This window comes from Sceloporus occidentalis, unplaced genomic scaffold (genome assembly GCF_023333645.1).
Source record: "Sceloporus occidentalis isolate IW3139 unplaced genomic scaffold, rSceOcc1.0.p SCAF_1, whole genome shotgun sequence".
Classification (NCBI taxonomy): Eukaryota; Metazoa; Chordata; class Lepidosauria; order Squamata; family Phrynosomatidae; genus Sceloporus; species Sceloporus occidentalis.
Window position 1 is genome coordinate 22,150,527 of NW_028316981.1, and position 12,872 is coordinate 22,163,398.

At 40.5% G+C, this 12,872-nt stretch overlaps 1 protein-coding gene across 1 annotated transcript; it reads right to left on the reverse strand.

Annotated features, from left to right (window-relative positions):
• Positions 1-445: 445 nt before the first annotated feature.
• LOC149321127 (DNA-directed RNA polymerase I subunit RPA12-like) lies at positions 446-8,588 on the reverse strand. The gene is made up of 5 exons (XM_089516340.1): positions 8,536-8,588; positions 5,931-6,081; positions 4,532-4,626; positions 1,474-1,583; positions 446-898 (listed from the first exon to the last, which is right to left on the reverse strand). Exons 2-5 carry the CDS (start codon positions 6,058-6,060, stop codon positions 874-876), a joined length of 360 nt encoding a protein of 119 aa, XP_089372466.1. The 5' UTR covers positions 6,061-6,081; positions 8,536-8,588; the 3' UTR covers positions 446-873.
• Between the last annotated feature and the right edge of the window lie 4,284 nt (positions 8,589-12,872).

Genomic DNA, 12,872 nt, shown 5'->3' on the forward strand with positions numbered 1-12,872 from the left:
TTTTTTTTTTTTTCGTAACCCGGAAATTTCGTATCGCGGCGCATTCGTATCCCGGGGTAAGAGTGTAATTCTCTTAGGGAACTGGAAGGGTCCTTTGCAACCCAGTTCATACTCACTTGCCAAGTTCCAACTCTCCATAGAGGCCAGCAACTTGTGGCCCTGAACTAAAAATGACCTAAAAGAGACTTATTCACCCCATGCTTTAGCTGCCACTGCAGCTTCATGGCACACAATCCCAGTAAAAAGAGCACTAAAGAAGGAGCAGTTAACTTTGCAGAAGGATGGGTGGGAGAGGCAATAAAGGGAATGTGTGAGTGGGTGCTATACTATGTAACATCCCACACAGATCTCCCACTTCCTTCCTTCCAAATGCCTTTAAATTGACATGTGATGACTATTAGGTCATAGCATGGCTGAGAAAAAAACCCTGAAGATTTCTCACATGTGCAAAATACAAATCGCAAATATTTATTTGTACAATTTATATTTTCAGTCCAATATAGGAATTGAAAGCAGCAATGTTATCCTTAGCTCTGGATTTGTTTAGCATTACTGTTCCCTCCTTTCCCTGGCCAAAGAAGAAAGCCACAAACTGAATAAGGAAAAAAGATTCTAGATGTCCAGCACGATCATAGTGTCATACATTTTGTTTAACTTGACTTCTATTTTCACTTGAAACATGTGGCTGCTGGTGTGACCCACTGCAGAAGACTATAGTCATCATCCAAAAATAATCCAGCTCAACCAAGAAGATACTTCCATAGCACCTGCAAGCATTATATTTGCAAAGTAACAATCAAAAGATCACTTTCTGAAGTATTTCTAGTTGTACTAGGAAGTGAGGCATTTCCCTTCAAATCTGGTCAAAGGTGATCAAGAATCTTCCTTTTCCTGGAACCTGAAATTAAAACAATAACACAAAAATGAATAATTAATATAATAACTCCTGCCAGTGAACCATGGAACTGTGACACTGAAGAAAAAACCCATAGGATCACTGGCATAAATAGAACAATTTCACAGAGAAAACCATCTCTGAGTATTCCTTGCCTATAAAACCCTATGACATTCATGGAGTCATTGTAATTCTACAGGCAACTTGAAGGCATACACACACACATGAAACCAAACTGTGTTCAACCTCTCCCTGCTTTCAAGTAGGCATAGTAAAAGATGAAGGATTGGTGTTTTCCAAGAGCTTGACATCCGTGGTAGAGGTTCCCCCCATGTACTGTATTCTAAGATCAACCCATCTGGAAGGATTGTAGCCATCTTAAAACAGTGCCTCCAATACTCAGGATATGTAGTTGACTCAGAAGGATGAAAAACCAGTGAGAGCTCCAGCAGAGCTGGGAAAGAAGCATCTAGCTCCTAGCACACACTGCCCACCAAGTCAAATACATTTTGTCCTGCACAAAGAAGGGAAATCAAGTCTCAGCAGAGACAGTAAATGAACAGCTGATGTTTTCTTACTTGCAATGGATGCAGGTATAGAATACTGTCTGCCCTTCATCTGCAGACCTCATCTGCCGAGTATGGTACACCATGCCTTCCTGCCCACACTGAGGACACTTCCGGTCAATCTGAAAGGATTGAAATAGTCATTCATTCAAGACAGTGCTGGAGTGGCAGTATCTTTACATAGTTATCTGTTATACAGATTGAAATGCTTGGGATCAGAAATGTTCTGTATTCTGGATTTTATTTATTTATTTATTTTAAATATGTTTTTATTAATTCTTCACAAAACCAACATACACATTTTTTTAAAAAAAACCCAAACCCCTTACATATGATACAAGATCAACAGTTTCATTCTACAAACTTCCACATACATTTTACCAAATTTCTTTCTAGAAACTTGTATCATCACTTTACTCATCCACCTGTCTTAACATCTCTAATCTTTAACTATAATATTCTGATCTATAAGAGGTATAAAATCTTTATCTATAGCATATTTTCTCCTTAACTTTGCACTCTTCTTACTTTCCCTTACATTCCCTTCTCCTCTCCACTTTCCTCTCCCTACTCTCTTTCTTTCTTCCTTATCCATTCCTACTATCCCCTATTCCTTCTTCCCTCTATATTTGTTATAGAGTTTGAGTATCCCTTATCTGAAATGCTTGGGACCAGAAGTGTTCTGTATTTTGGATTTTGGAATACAGTCATCCCTCCACATTTGTGACTTTGACTTTTGCGGATCTGATTATTCACAGTTTTGCTTCATGTGTCCTTTCTAAGAATTTCTAGGTCCTCCAGTGTGACTCGATGGCCAACGTCCACCAGAAGTTGTGCCGGAGGACTAGAGGTTCCTCGAGAGAACACCTCTCTAGGCATTTGTAGGTCCTCCAGTGCAATTCTATGGTTTACACATGGCAGATGTTGAGCACAGAGTTTCTCTGGAGGAAGTCGAGATTCCTAGAGAGGAATTATCTCAGGTTAAAAAAATAGTGGGGTTTTTTATTATTTGTGGTTTTTCCACTTTCACAGGGGTCCTGTGCCCGTAACTCCAGAGAATGTGGAGGGGCCACCGTACCTTTATTTGCATATACAGTGCACCCGCGCCATACGTTGGCGCGCCATATGCGGCCTTGAGCATACGCGCTTAAGCTGCGGCGCGCGCGTGGGGCGGAAGGGGCGGCGCGTCCCATTCAATTGAATGGGCGCGCGCGCCCATTGCACCCCGCGCGCGCCCACGCCGCCGCACACGACCCCATTGTTTCCAATGGGGCTCGAGCATAGGCGGAATTCGCCTTACGCGGAGGGATCCAGAATGGATCCCCCGCGTAAGGCAAGGACGGACTGTACAGTGGAGCCCTGCCTTATGCGGGGATCCGTTCCAGACACACACACCCCACATAAGGCAAATACCATGTAAGCTCAAGCCCCATTCAATAGAATGGGGCTCGTGTTTGTGGCGGTGCAGCACATGTGCGCCACAGGTGTGCTTGCCATTCAATACATTGCAGAGTGGCTTCCGCATAAACAGAAGCCACGTATGCATGTCCGTGTATGGAGCAGCCACACTCTATGTACATAATGAAATATCTTGGAGATGGGACCCAATGTGAACATGGAATTCATTTATGTTTCATATACACCTTATACATACATCACATATACAATATTTTTAGTAATTTTGTGCATGAAACAAAGTTTGTGCACACTGAACCATCAGAAAGCAAAGGTGTCACTATCTCAGCCACCCATGAAAAATGTTTTGGTTTCTGAGTATTTCAGATTTGGGCGTTCCAGATGTGGGAGGCTCAACCGATATTTATATACTGCTTTTCCTGCAGTGAGGTCAAGGTTTAAAGTCGGTATCTTCTTGCATAAGTTAGCCCAAATTTTTAAGATGCTCAACAGGCATACTTAGTGAGGACACAGAAGCAGGCCTTCTTGTGGCTGTTCCCATGTTGGACCTCTTCTCTTCTCTCTTCCCACTGGCAAGCCAAGATCTTTTGACTTAGAAAAACCTTCTGTTATTAACTAGATTTTACAAAAGAATATTTTAACGCGGTGTTGTACTTTCATTATCATGTTTTAAAGTATATGTGCTTTTTAAATTGTTTTAAATTAGTGGTCACAACTGGATTGCTTATTTGATTGCTTTTTAACTTTTGTAGTATAAACTGCTTTCATTCTACCTATCTTGTAAGCACCTTAGGTAATATATTGGGAGAAGGGTGGGATATAAATAAGGTGGCATACACAACAACCCTATGAAGTAAGTCAGGATCCTGCTATCTGTATGCCAAGAACTGCAAAAGTGTCTTAAATAGCATAAAGGCATTTGATGACTATATTAAGGCAATGTGCTAGATTCTGCTAATTTTTGTGCTGGTGTGTGTGTTTAATGATATACATTTAAATCTGGGGTGCATTCATACTATACAAATAATGCAATTTGACATCAATTTAACTACCATGGATCCATCCTACAGAATCCTGGGATTTGTACTTTTATGAGGCACCTGCATTATTTGGCAGAGAAGTCTGAAGACCTTATAAAACTATAAATCCCAGGATACCGTAGGATGGATCCACAACAGCTAAAGCACCGTCAAACAGCATTATTTCTACAGTGTGGATGCATCCCAGGTCTGAAATTTTTAATTATTTAATTTTGTTTTAACATTATGAATTTTTGACAATGTATTTTTTAACTTGTTATAAGATGCTTTGGAGCCCTAAGATGCTTTGGAGCCATAAGTGTAAAAGTGTAAAAAAGGTGTGAAAGAAATACTAATACTAATAATAGTAGCCGCGTGCATGCCACTCCACCCATTAAATCAGGAATGGGAAACTTGTAGCCTTCAAAATGTTAATCAAAAGCTACTCCAACCATCCATCACCACTGACCAGATTGGATAAGGCTAATGGGAACTACAATCCAACAATATGTGAAAGGCCATAGGTTCTCCAGCCTCTGATTAAAAGACACAAGTTAGAATTCCATAAAACTTTATTCAATGCTAAGTATTTTTATATACTTTGTAAATGACATTTGAAACGATCATTCACTCACCAATGGTCCTGTGATTGCTTTTCCTTCATCCACTGTCATTCTGGAATCTATCCTGTTAAAGGTGACTGATGTATTAATAATTCTCTTTTCAAATTCTGTGCAGATGACAAACAAATGAAGGATAACTGTTCATATAAGAAATGTATGCACTCTACCTCAGTGGTCTTTGGCTGTAACAATAGATATTACATTTGATATGGCATGCTTGGTATGCACCCTACCTCCAGTTATGGGATACTCTATGAAGCACATAGAAATACGGTGTGCCAAGGAAAGACTAGACTAAACCCTTCTTCCTAGTATTCGAGGCTGAGAGTTTTTATTTTATTTTATATGGGTTTAGTCATGTGAAATCTAATGGGGTCCAGTAAAGATCTGTAATTTCCTCTCCTCTTGTTAAGAATCAAGCCCAGTTGTGGCCAATATGCCCCATCTTCATATTTAAACAACAGAGGAAAATTCTGCATTATGCCAAACAGGTGAGATTGGGCGGACATGTCAAGAGACACCACTGACAGCAAGGGGGAAATAGTAATTAGAACAAAGAAAGCAAACAAAATGAAGGTAGGTGATGATGGACTGTTAGAAGGGATGAGTAGGGAAGGTGATTTAACTCTTGGCTATGTGCTGCAACTCTTGACTATATGTTGCCTTTCCCTTCCTATTCCTTTTTTCTTCTTTGTGTCATGTTCCACCCAGTAAGCCTGCAGATCAGGACTGCCTGGGTTTTACTGATTGCAAGCCACCTAGACAGCTTTTTTAGCTGATGAGGAGAGAAATAAATGAACAAATAAATAAATACAGTGGGCCCTTGACATCCGCTGGAGTTTGGTTCCAGGACCCCCCGCAGATACCAAAATTGTGGATGCTCAAGGCCCATTAAATACAATGATGTAATACAATGGTGTTCCTTATATAAAATGAGCAAATAAAGGTTTGCTTTTTGATTTTTTGGGGGGGGGTGGGAGGGTCTTAGTCAAACAGGATAACTGTTGAACAGCATGAATTTGAGTCTTGTCTGTGCTGTTTATCTTATCTGTTAAAGATAAGTACTCCAAGTACTGACCTTGGAAGGAGAGAAGAGGCAGGCACACCTCCACCATGCCTGGCCCCAGAGCACAGAGAAGAGGCAAGCATAGCTCCTAGAGGTAGATCAATCCCCCCTCCCCACATCTTAACTGCTATCACCTGGCCTTGGAGGGAGAGAAGAATCAACAGTATCTGCTGGACTTGATCCCCTTCCCTTCTCCTTTTGTGTCATGTCTTTTTAGATTGTAAACCTGAGGGTAAGTACATGTCAAATTAGCAATCTGTAAACCGCTCTGAGCCTCTGTGGCTGTGTAAATACTCTAAGTAAATAAAAATAAACACAAAATGAAATGGCAAACAAAGTCCTCACCTTTCACGTCAATGAGGAAATCGCAACAGTAACATGCCACCTTGTCAAGGACACCTGGCAGTGGAAGGACTGTACCACATTCAGGGCAGAAATCAAGTTCTGACTCAAAGCAGGAACTACCTTGCTCCATAATGACCAAGGAGAGTAGAGGCTGTAGGGGAGGCAAAATGCACAGATACATGATCATAAGAGCAGCTGACCCTAAAAAAAACAACACACAGGCCTGTTACAGACTACCAAAATGAAGCTGCTTCAGGTCTCTTTGGAAGTATGCTATTTAAATGATGCATGGGTCCTAAGAGTCCGGAGGTCGCACCAAAGCCACACTCCATTCCTAAGCACCGGAGTGCAGCTTTTGGTGCAGCTTCCAGATTCCTAGGATGCATGCATCATTTAAATAGCATACCTTCAAAGAGACCCAAAGCAGCTTTATTTTGGCAGTCTGTAACAGGCCACACTCTACTTTAAGAATGAGAGTCTGCGTGGTGTTGTGGTTTGAGCTAAGACTTACACTCTGGAGATCGGGGTTCAATTCCCCACTTGGCTATGGAAACCTGCTGTGTGACCTTGGCTGAGTCACACTCTCTCAGCCCCAGAAAACCCCATGATAGGTTCACTTTAGGGTTTCCGTAAGGAAGAAACGACTTGAAGGCACACAATAATCTCAAACCTTAAGAGCAAAAGCGTAGGGGTCATTTGTGCCACCTTGGCTTGCTGTTAAGAGGGATCTTTTCCCATGGGTAATTAATTTTCCTACATAAGTGTACTACTACACATGACATATCAAACTGAAAAGGGATTTCCCTAAGAAGCTATCACAGCAACTGCAAGGAGTCCTAATCAGAACCAAATAGGTCAATTTTATGGTTCCAGGAATGAATGAACTCAATAGGGATAATCCCTCAATCACCAAGAACAGGTGAGAATAAGTTTCTTCTTTGACTTAAATCCTCACCTCAGTGATGATAATGATACTATCCTCTTACAGATCAATGTAATCTATGTGCACAGTTTTCAGAAAGGCATTAGTCTCTTGGAGCATAAAAAGGAGGGGAGGAAAAATGTGTCAGCATCTTTAACACTAACTGTTTTAATATTTTAGCATAAGCTTTCAGGGCTATAAACCCATTTCTTCAGATATTAAAGTTTCAAGTTATGAAGCATACAGGTGTGGTTCTCAGATAGAAAGTAATAGGATGCAGAAATATGCAAATCATGCCTCTTGCCCTTTGAAAATTTAAGACAAGGGATGTAATTCTCATCTTTCTGGGAAACGCCATTTCCCCTTTTGTTGGTGTGAGGAAGAACCTCAAAATTTTAAAGTATATTTTTAATACAGTTCAATCACCAGAATGCTTGTTGTTGTTTATTGTGTGCCTTCCAAGTCATTCCACCAAGTTATGGTGACCTTAAGGCAAACCTATATTGGGGTTTTCTTGGCAAGATTTGTTCAGAGGGGTTTTGCCATGGCTTTCCTCTGAGGCTGAGAGAGTATGACTTGCCCAACAAATGTGGTTTTCATGGTTGAGCCACAATTCAAACCCTGGCCTCCCATTGTCGACTGCATTCACATTGGTTAAGTAATCTGGTGTAACACTGCTTTAACAGTAGTTAAAGAGGGTGCCCCAATAAACTGCCCTTCCCAGGATTCTATTGCAGGAAGACATGGCAGTTAAAGCGGTGTCAAACTAGATTATTTCTGAAGTACGGATGCAGCCTACGACTGGCTGTCACTGGGAGAATACTTAGAGAGATGTTTAGATATTTTATACTTAGAACATTTAGAGAGAGATCTAGATATTTAATATTTAGAGCGATATTTAATATTTTGAACATTTAGAGAGAAATTTAAATATTTTACATTTAAAACATTTAGAGAGAGATTTAGATATTTTATATTTAAAAATTTAGAGAGATATTTAGATATTCTATAAAACAGAGAGTTAGATATTTTATATTTAGAGATATTTAAATATTTAATATTTGGAACATTTAGAGAGATGTTTGGATATTTTATATTTAGAACATTTAGAGATATTTAGATATTAAATATTTTGAGAAATATTTAAATATTTAATATATATAACATTTAGAGAAATATTCAGATATTCAATCCTTAGAGCAATATTTAGATGTTTTATATTTAGAACATTTAGGGAGATATTTAGACGTTTAATATTTAGAGAGATATTTAAATATTTAATATTTAAAAAGATTTAGAGACATTTAGCTATTTTATGTTTAGAAAATTTAGAGGGGTATTTTAGATTTAGAATATTTAGGGAGATATTTAAATATTTTACATTTAGAGAGATATTTAGATGTTTTCTATTTAGAATATATTATATATTTAGAATCTCTGTCAAGAGAGCTCTGGTTCCCTCCCAAACAAACTACAAATCCCAGGATTCCATAGCAGGGAGTGTGGATGCAGCCTAGCCTAGCCCAAAGCCTCAGACCACTGCACCCACTTTTATTTTTCCCAAGAACACTGGCCAACACCATAAAGCCTTAAAGGGCAAAATATATAATGACATAGATATGCCCAAGCCCTGAGCAGCCAAATGGTGCCATCGGCCATCTCCTTTGAAAAGCAAAGCCCTACCTTGACTCTGGCCAAGGGACCCACGTGGCTTCTGCGCAGAGAAGAACCCCACTTCCGGGAAAGACAAGCTCAGAGGCACAGAGCGGCAGACCTCCGAGAGCAGTAGAGAAAAGGAGATAGACTGTCTCCACTCCTGGACTTCCGGGTTGTTTTAAAAGAGTCAATTCAAACAAAATGGAGCCCCCCCCCCACTTTTGTACCTTTTAAAAACTGTGTCAAAAGGGGGCGTCCCAGCATTGAAAGTCCCTCTTCTATTGCTCTTGTGTGCCTTCAAGTCTGTCCTGACTTATGGTGACCCTCAAACAACCCTGTCAAGGGGTTTTCTTGGCCAGATTTGTTCAGAGGGGGATTTGCCATTTGCCTTCCTCAGAGGCTGAGAGAGTGTGGCTTTGCCAAAGGCCACCCAGTGGTTTCCCGTGGCTGAGCCAGGATTCGAACCCAGGTCTCCAGAGTTGCAGCCCAGTTCTCAAATCACTACATCACACTAATTTTCACATGCATAATTACATGTGTCCCTCCATATTCGCTAGGGTTAGGGGCACGAGACCACCGTGAATATGGAAAAACTGCAAAAACACCATGTTTTTACCTGACAGGACATCTCGCTAAGAATCTCTAGGTCCTACAGTGCAACTCTGGTCAACGTCCGACAGACACTCACCATAGGACTGCCCTGGAGGAGCTACAAAGGCCTAGAAGTGTATTCTCTGCAGGAATCTCTAGGTCTTTCAGTGCAACATTTAGTTAAAGTTGACCATAGAGTTGCACTGGAGGACCTAGATGTTCCTAGAGAGAACATGTCAATCAAATCCATAAATAATCAAAGCTGCAAATATCAAAGTCGCAGATATGGAGGGATATGAGTGTATCTTAATATAATCTCTCCCACAAACATACTGCAGACTCTAATCATCTTTGCATAGCCTCCCACCCAGAGCCCTGGCCATGAACAACATACAGATTAACATGGAAATCATTCCTCCCTACCCAGGGTCACACAGTATACATATACCCTACTTACTTCCATGCCAGCATTCTCTGAAGATGCCAGCCACAGATGCTGGCAAAACATCAGGAGTAAACTCTTCTAGAACATGGCCACATAGCCCAAAAACCCCACAAAAATCTACACACACTTTTCTTTGGGGAAGCTGCTTTGGGGCACATGCACCATTTCTAGTGTCAACCATTCCCAGACTTTGGTCCTCCCAAGTCCTAGCCAGCTTGGCCAGCAGTCAGGAATTAAGGGAGCTGAAGTCCAAAACATCTGGAGGGCCAAGGTTTGGAAACCATTGTACTGTGGATGCATCCATAGCCTTGCTATTTGCTTGTTGCTGTGGGCCTTCAAGCCGTTAATGATTTATGACAACTCTAAGGCAACCCTATCATGGGGTTTTCTTGGCAAGATTTGTTCAGAGGGGGTATGCCATTGTCATGGCCTTCCTCTGAGGCTGAGGAAGTGTGACTTGCCCAAGGTTACCCACTAGGTTTGCATGGCAGAGCCAGGATTCAAACCCTGGTCTCCAGAGTTTTAGTCTTAACACTCAAATCCCTGCACCACATAGAGCTCTGTGCTCTATAATGGCTCCTCTTCTATACAACTACTAGAAGTACAGGCAATATTTTGTTGGGCTCAACGAGGTTTTCTAAGTTAGCATTACATTTGAAACAACAACAACAGCTTAAAATGTCTGCTGTCTTGAGTGCCATTATTGGGAGAAAGGTGGGATCTACATTAATATTAATAATAATATTAATCCCACCACCCTGTCCAGGCAATAGCTAACAGGGCAAAGTTAGCAGTTGTAGGTTTTCCTGGCACATATTATCATTTGGACACAAATAGCCTCCAATGTTTAAAATAAGAAATCTGGGACGTGGTGGAGCAACATCAAACATGTGATCAAGATGGCAAAGGAGGAAAACACAACTAGGAGTGGCTGCAGCAGTTTGCTTTTGCTTGAGTTTTCTGGGAAAGGTATGATTCCATCCCTTCTATCCCTCCTAATGAGTGGAAACTACTGTTGCATTTTAAACTCATTTTGCTGCAACTGAAATAATTAAATGTTGTTTGCACTCAACTCAGCAGGAGGAGAAAGGGAAGACAGAATCTTGCACTTCCCAGTAAACTCAGGAAAAAGCAAACTGCAGCAACTACTCCTGGCTTGTCTGTTATTCCTCATTTATGAGAAGAATTTTGTTTTATTTTAAAAAGTTAAAAGTTTTAAAGTTTTTAAAAAATTAAAGTGCTAAAAAACAGTTCGATTAAAACAGTGCAACACCTTCAGTCCATTCTTCAGAGTTCCTGTTTTAGGCCAAGTACTAATTGGCTTTCATTATACAGTACTGTTCTCTGTGTAACATGTAGCTTGGCACTAATCATTCTATCGGAGTCCTGGTTCCCTGAGGCTCTGTGGCAGTTTTCCAAACAACTTTTTTGCAACTTTTAATTAATGCTAGAGAGACAACAGTTGCAGCTCCTTCTTCAGGAAAACACCCATAAAAACTGCCGTTGTCCACAAAACAAAAGGAACGTATTGTTCCCGTGTTTTCAGAATTAAGAAGAAATTCTCAAAGATGGGGGGGGGGAGGTTGCAACCTGTGCTAGAAATTGGTCCAAAGTAGTCCAGGACATCAGAAACATTAGATATTTTTAAAAATCCTGACAACTACAGCAACAAATACAGCAGCCTCTCCACAAATTTGCCCCATCTGGAAGAGCCTGGGTTCTGCGGGAACATAACTAGTTATTCTGTCCCTCTTCTCTGTCTCTCTGTCCATCTCACCATTTCTTCTTCTGCTGCATTTTCTAGTTTATCCTCCCTTTCTCACATTACTCTGTTTCCCATCTTTTTATTTTCCTCCTTCCACTTTTCTGTTTGATTTTTCCTCTCTCTTCATCGTGCTTGCTCTCTATGGGTGAATTCTTGCCTTTTTCCTTGCAAGGTTCTCCTTACCAGTCTCCTTTTCTAGCCAATTTCCACTAAGCCCTCCTTCTCTTGATATCTCCCTCATTGCAGCCTCCGAATCATAGGTCTACATCTTGACATGCTTGAGGGATGAGCACCTGCTTCTGAGATACAAACTCCTGGCCAAACAAGGATGCGGCTCTTTCTGTGACAGGTGCATCCAACAAACCATGATCCAGCTCTAATAATTGGAAGAAGCGAAATTGCTTTACACTAAGGCAGTGAAGAGACCAGTGAGCATAATACACAGAAAAGCAATGCCATACTGGAGACTGAACATGCATGAAATGGAGTGTAGTGATTAAAAATTTAATACTAATATTCCAGTTCATGGGAAGCAGCATATGTATTGAAAGAGAGGTGAGTAATTTGCTTATTTTAATCCTTTCTCCCGAACTCATAGTCTTTCTCAGTTTTCAAACGCTTACAGAGAAAGTGGATGGGGTATACATTTGTAACAGAGAGGCGCGAAGTGCAAAAAGATGTTGTTCCTATAAACAATTCTAGTTCTGTTATGAACACTGCATTATTTTTTTAAAATTTAGGTATATGTTTATTACTAGTTATATTCCTATCATGACTTTCATACAGTAGGATTAAGGCAATATATTTGTCTCTTCTGCTTCCCTCTTTATCATTGTAACAACCCTGTGAGGTTGGTCAAGTGGAGACAGGGACTGATTCTGATCTCATGTATAGTCATCTTTTCTTTAAAAATCCATGTCTTACATACTTTCTCCAAAGGGAACTACTCCATCCACTGATTCATTTAGTTTCAAGTTGTCTTCTTGTCTATCGCTTTCAATTCTGATAAGCAGCAAAACTGATGGAGCTAAGATTATATATCGGATTTTAATACTTACTTTATTTTCTGTCCCTTTCCTCCCTAAACTAGTGCTATAATGCTGTAGTTGTGTACTATGAAAGGGTACCCTTATCAACTTATTTGTGATATGAGGTGCAGGTCCTAAGGTCACACTTTGCCTTCGTGCTGCAACTTTGCTCTCCTTTTGTTACTTGGTTAGTTTGGAAAGAACCTGGTGTGTGAACTCTTAACTCTTTGTCTAAGATTTTATTATTGTGAACAGCGTGTTGGAAGATCATCCCAAGATATGCTGCCACTTGATACCAATGACAAGATGTCACTCACGTCCTTTTTGACCAATTGTCAGTTTAATTTTACTTAAACACTGATGTCAGACTTCAGGCAGTAGTTAGCTTATGGGCTGGTAGACACATGAAGCTCTGTCTGCCCTCCAGTTCATAGTCTCTTGCCCCAGTCCCAGCATCTGCTCCCTGAGGAAATTGTATCATTCTGCCTAAAGACTTGGGCCTGTCCTCCTTTGCAAATTTGATTATGCCAGTCCT

Excerpts from the sequence above, each read along its gene's own strand:
- LOC149321127 (XM_089516340.1), bottom strand. The coding sequence starts at position 6,060 with ATGGAGCAAGGTAGTTCCTGCTTTGAGTCAGAACTTGATTTCTGCCCT. Across the intron at positions 4,627-5,930 it reads TTTCCTCATTGACGTGAAAG|AATTTGAAAAGAGAATTATT; the intron begins GTGAGGACTTTG and ends TCATCTGCACAG. Across the intron at positions 899-1,473 it reads TATACCTGCATCCATTGCAA|GTTCCAGGAAAAGGAAGATT; the intron begins GTAAGAAAACAT and ends TTTTAATTTCAG.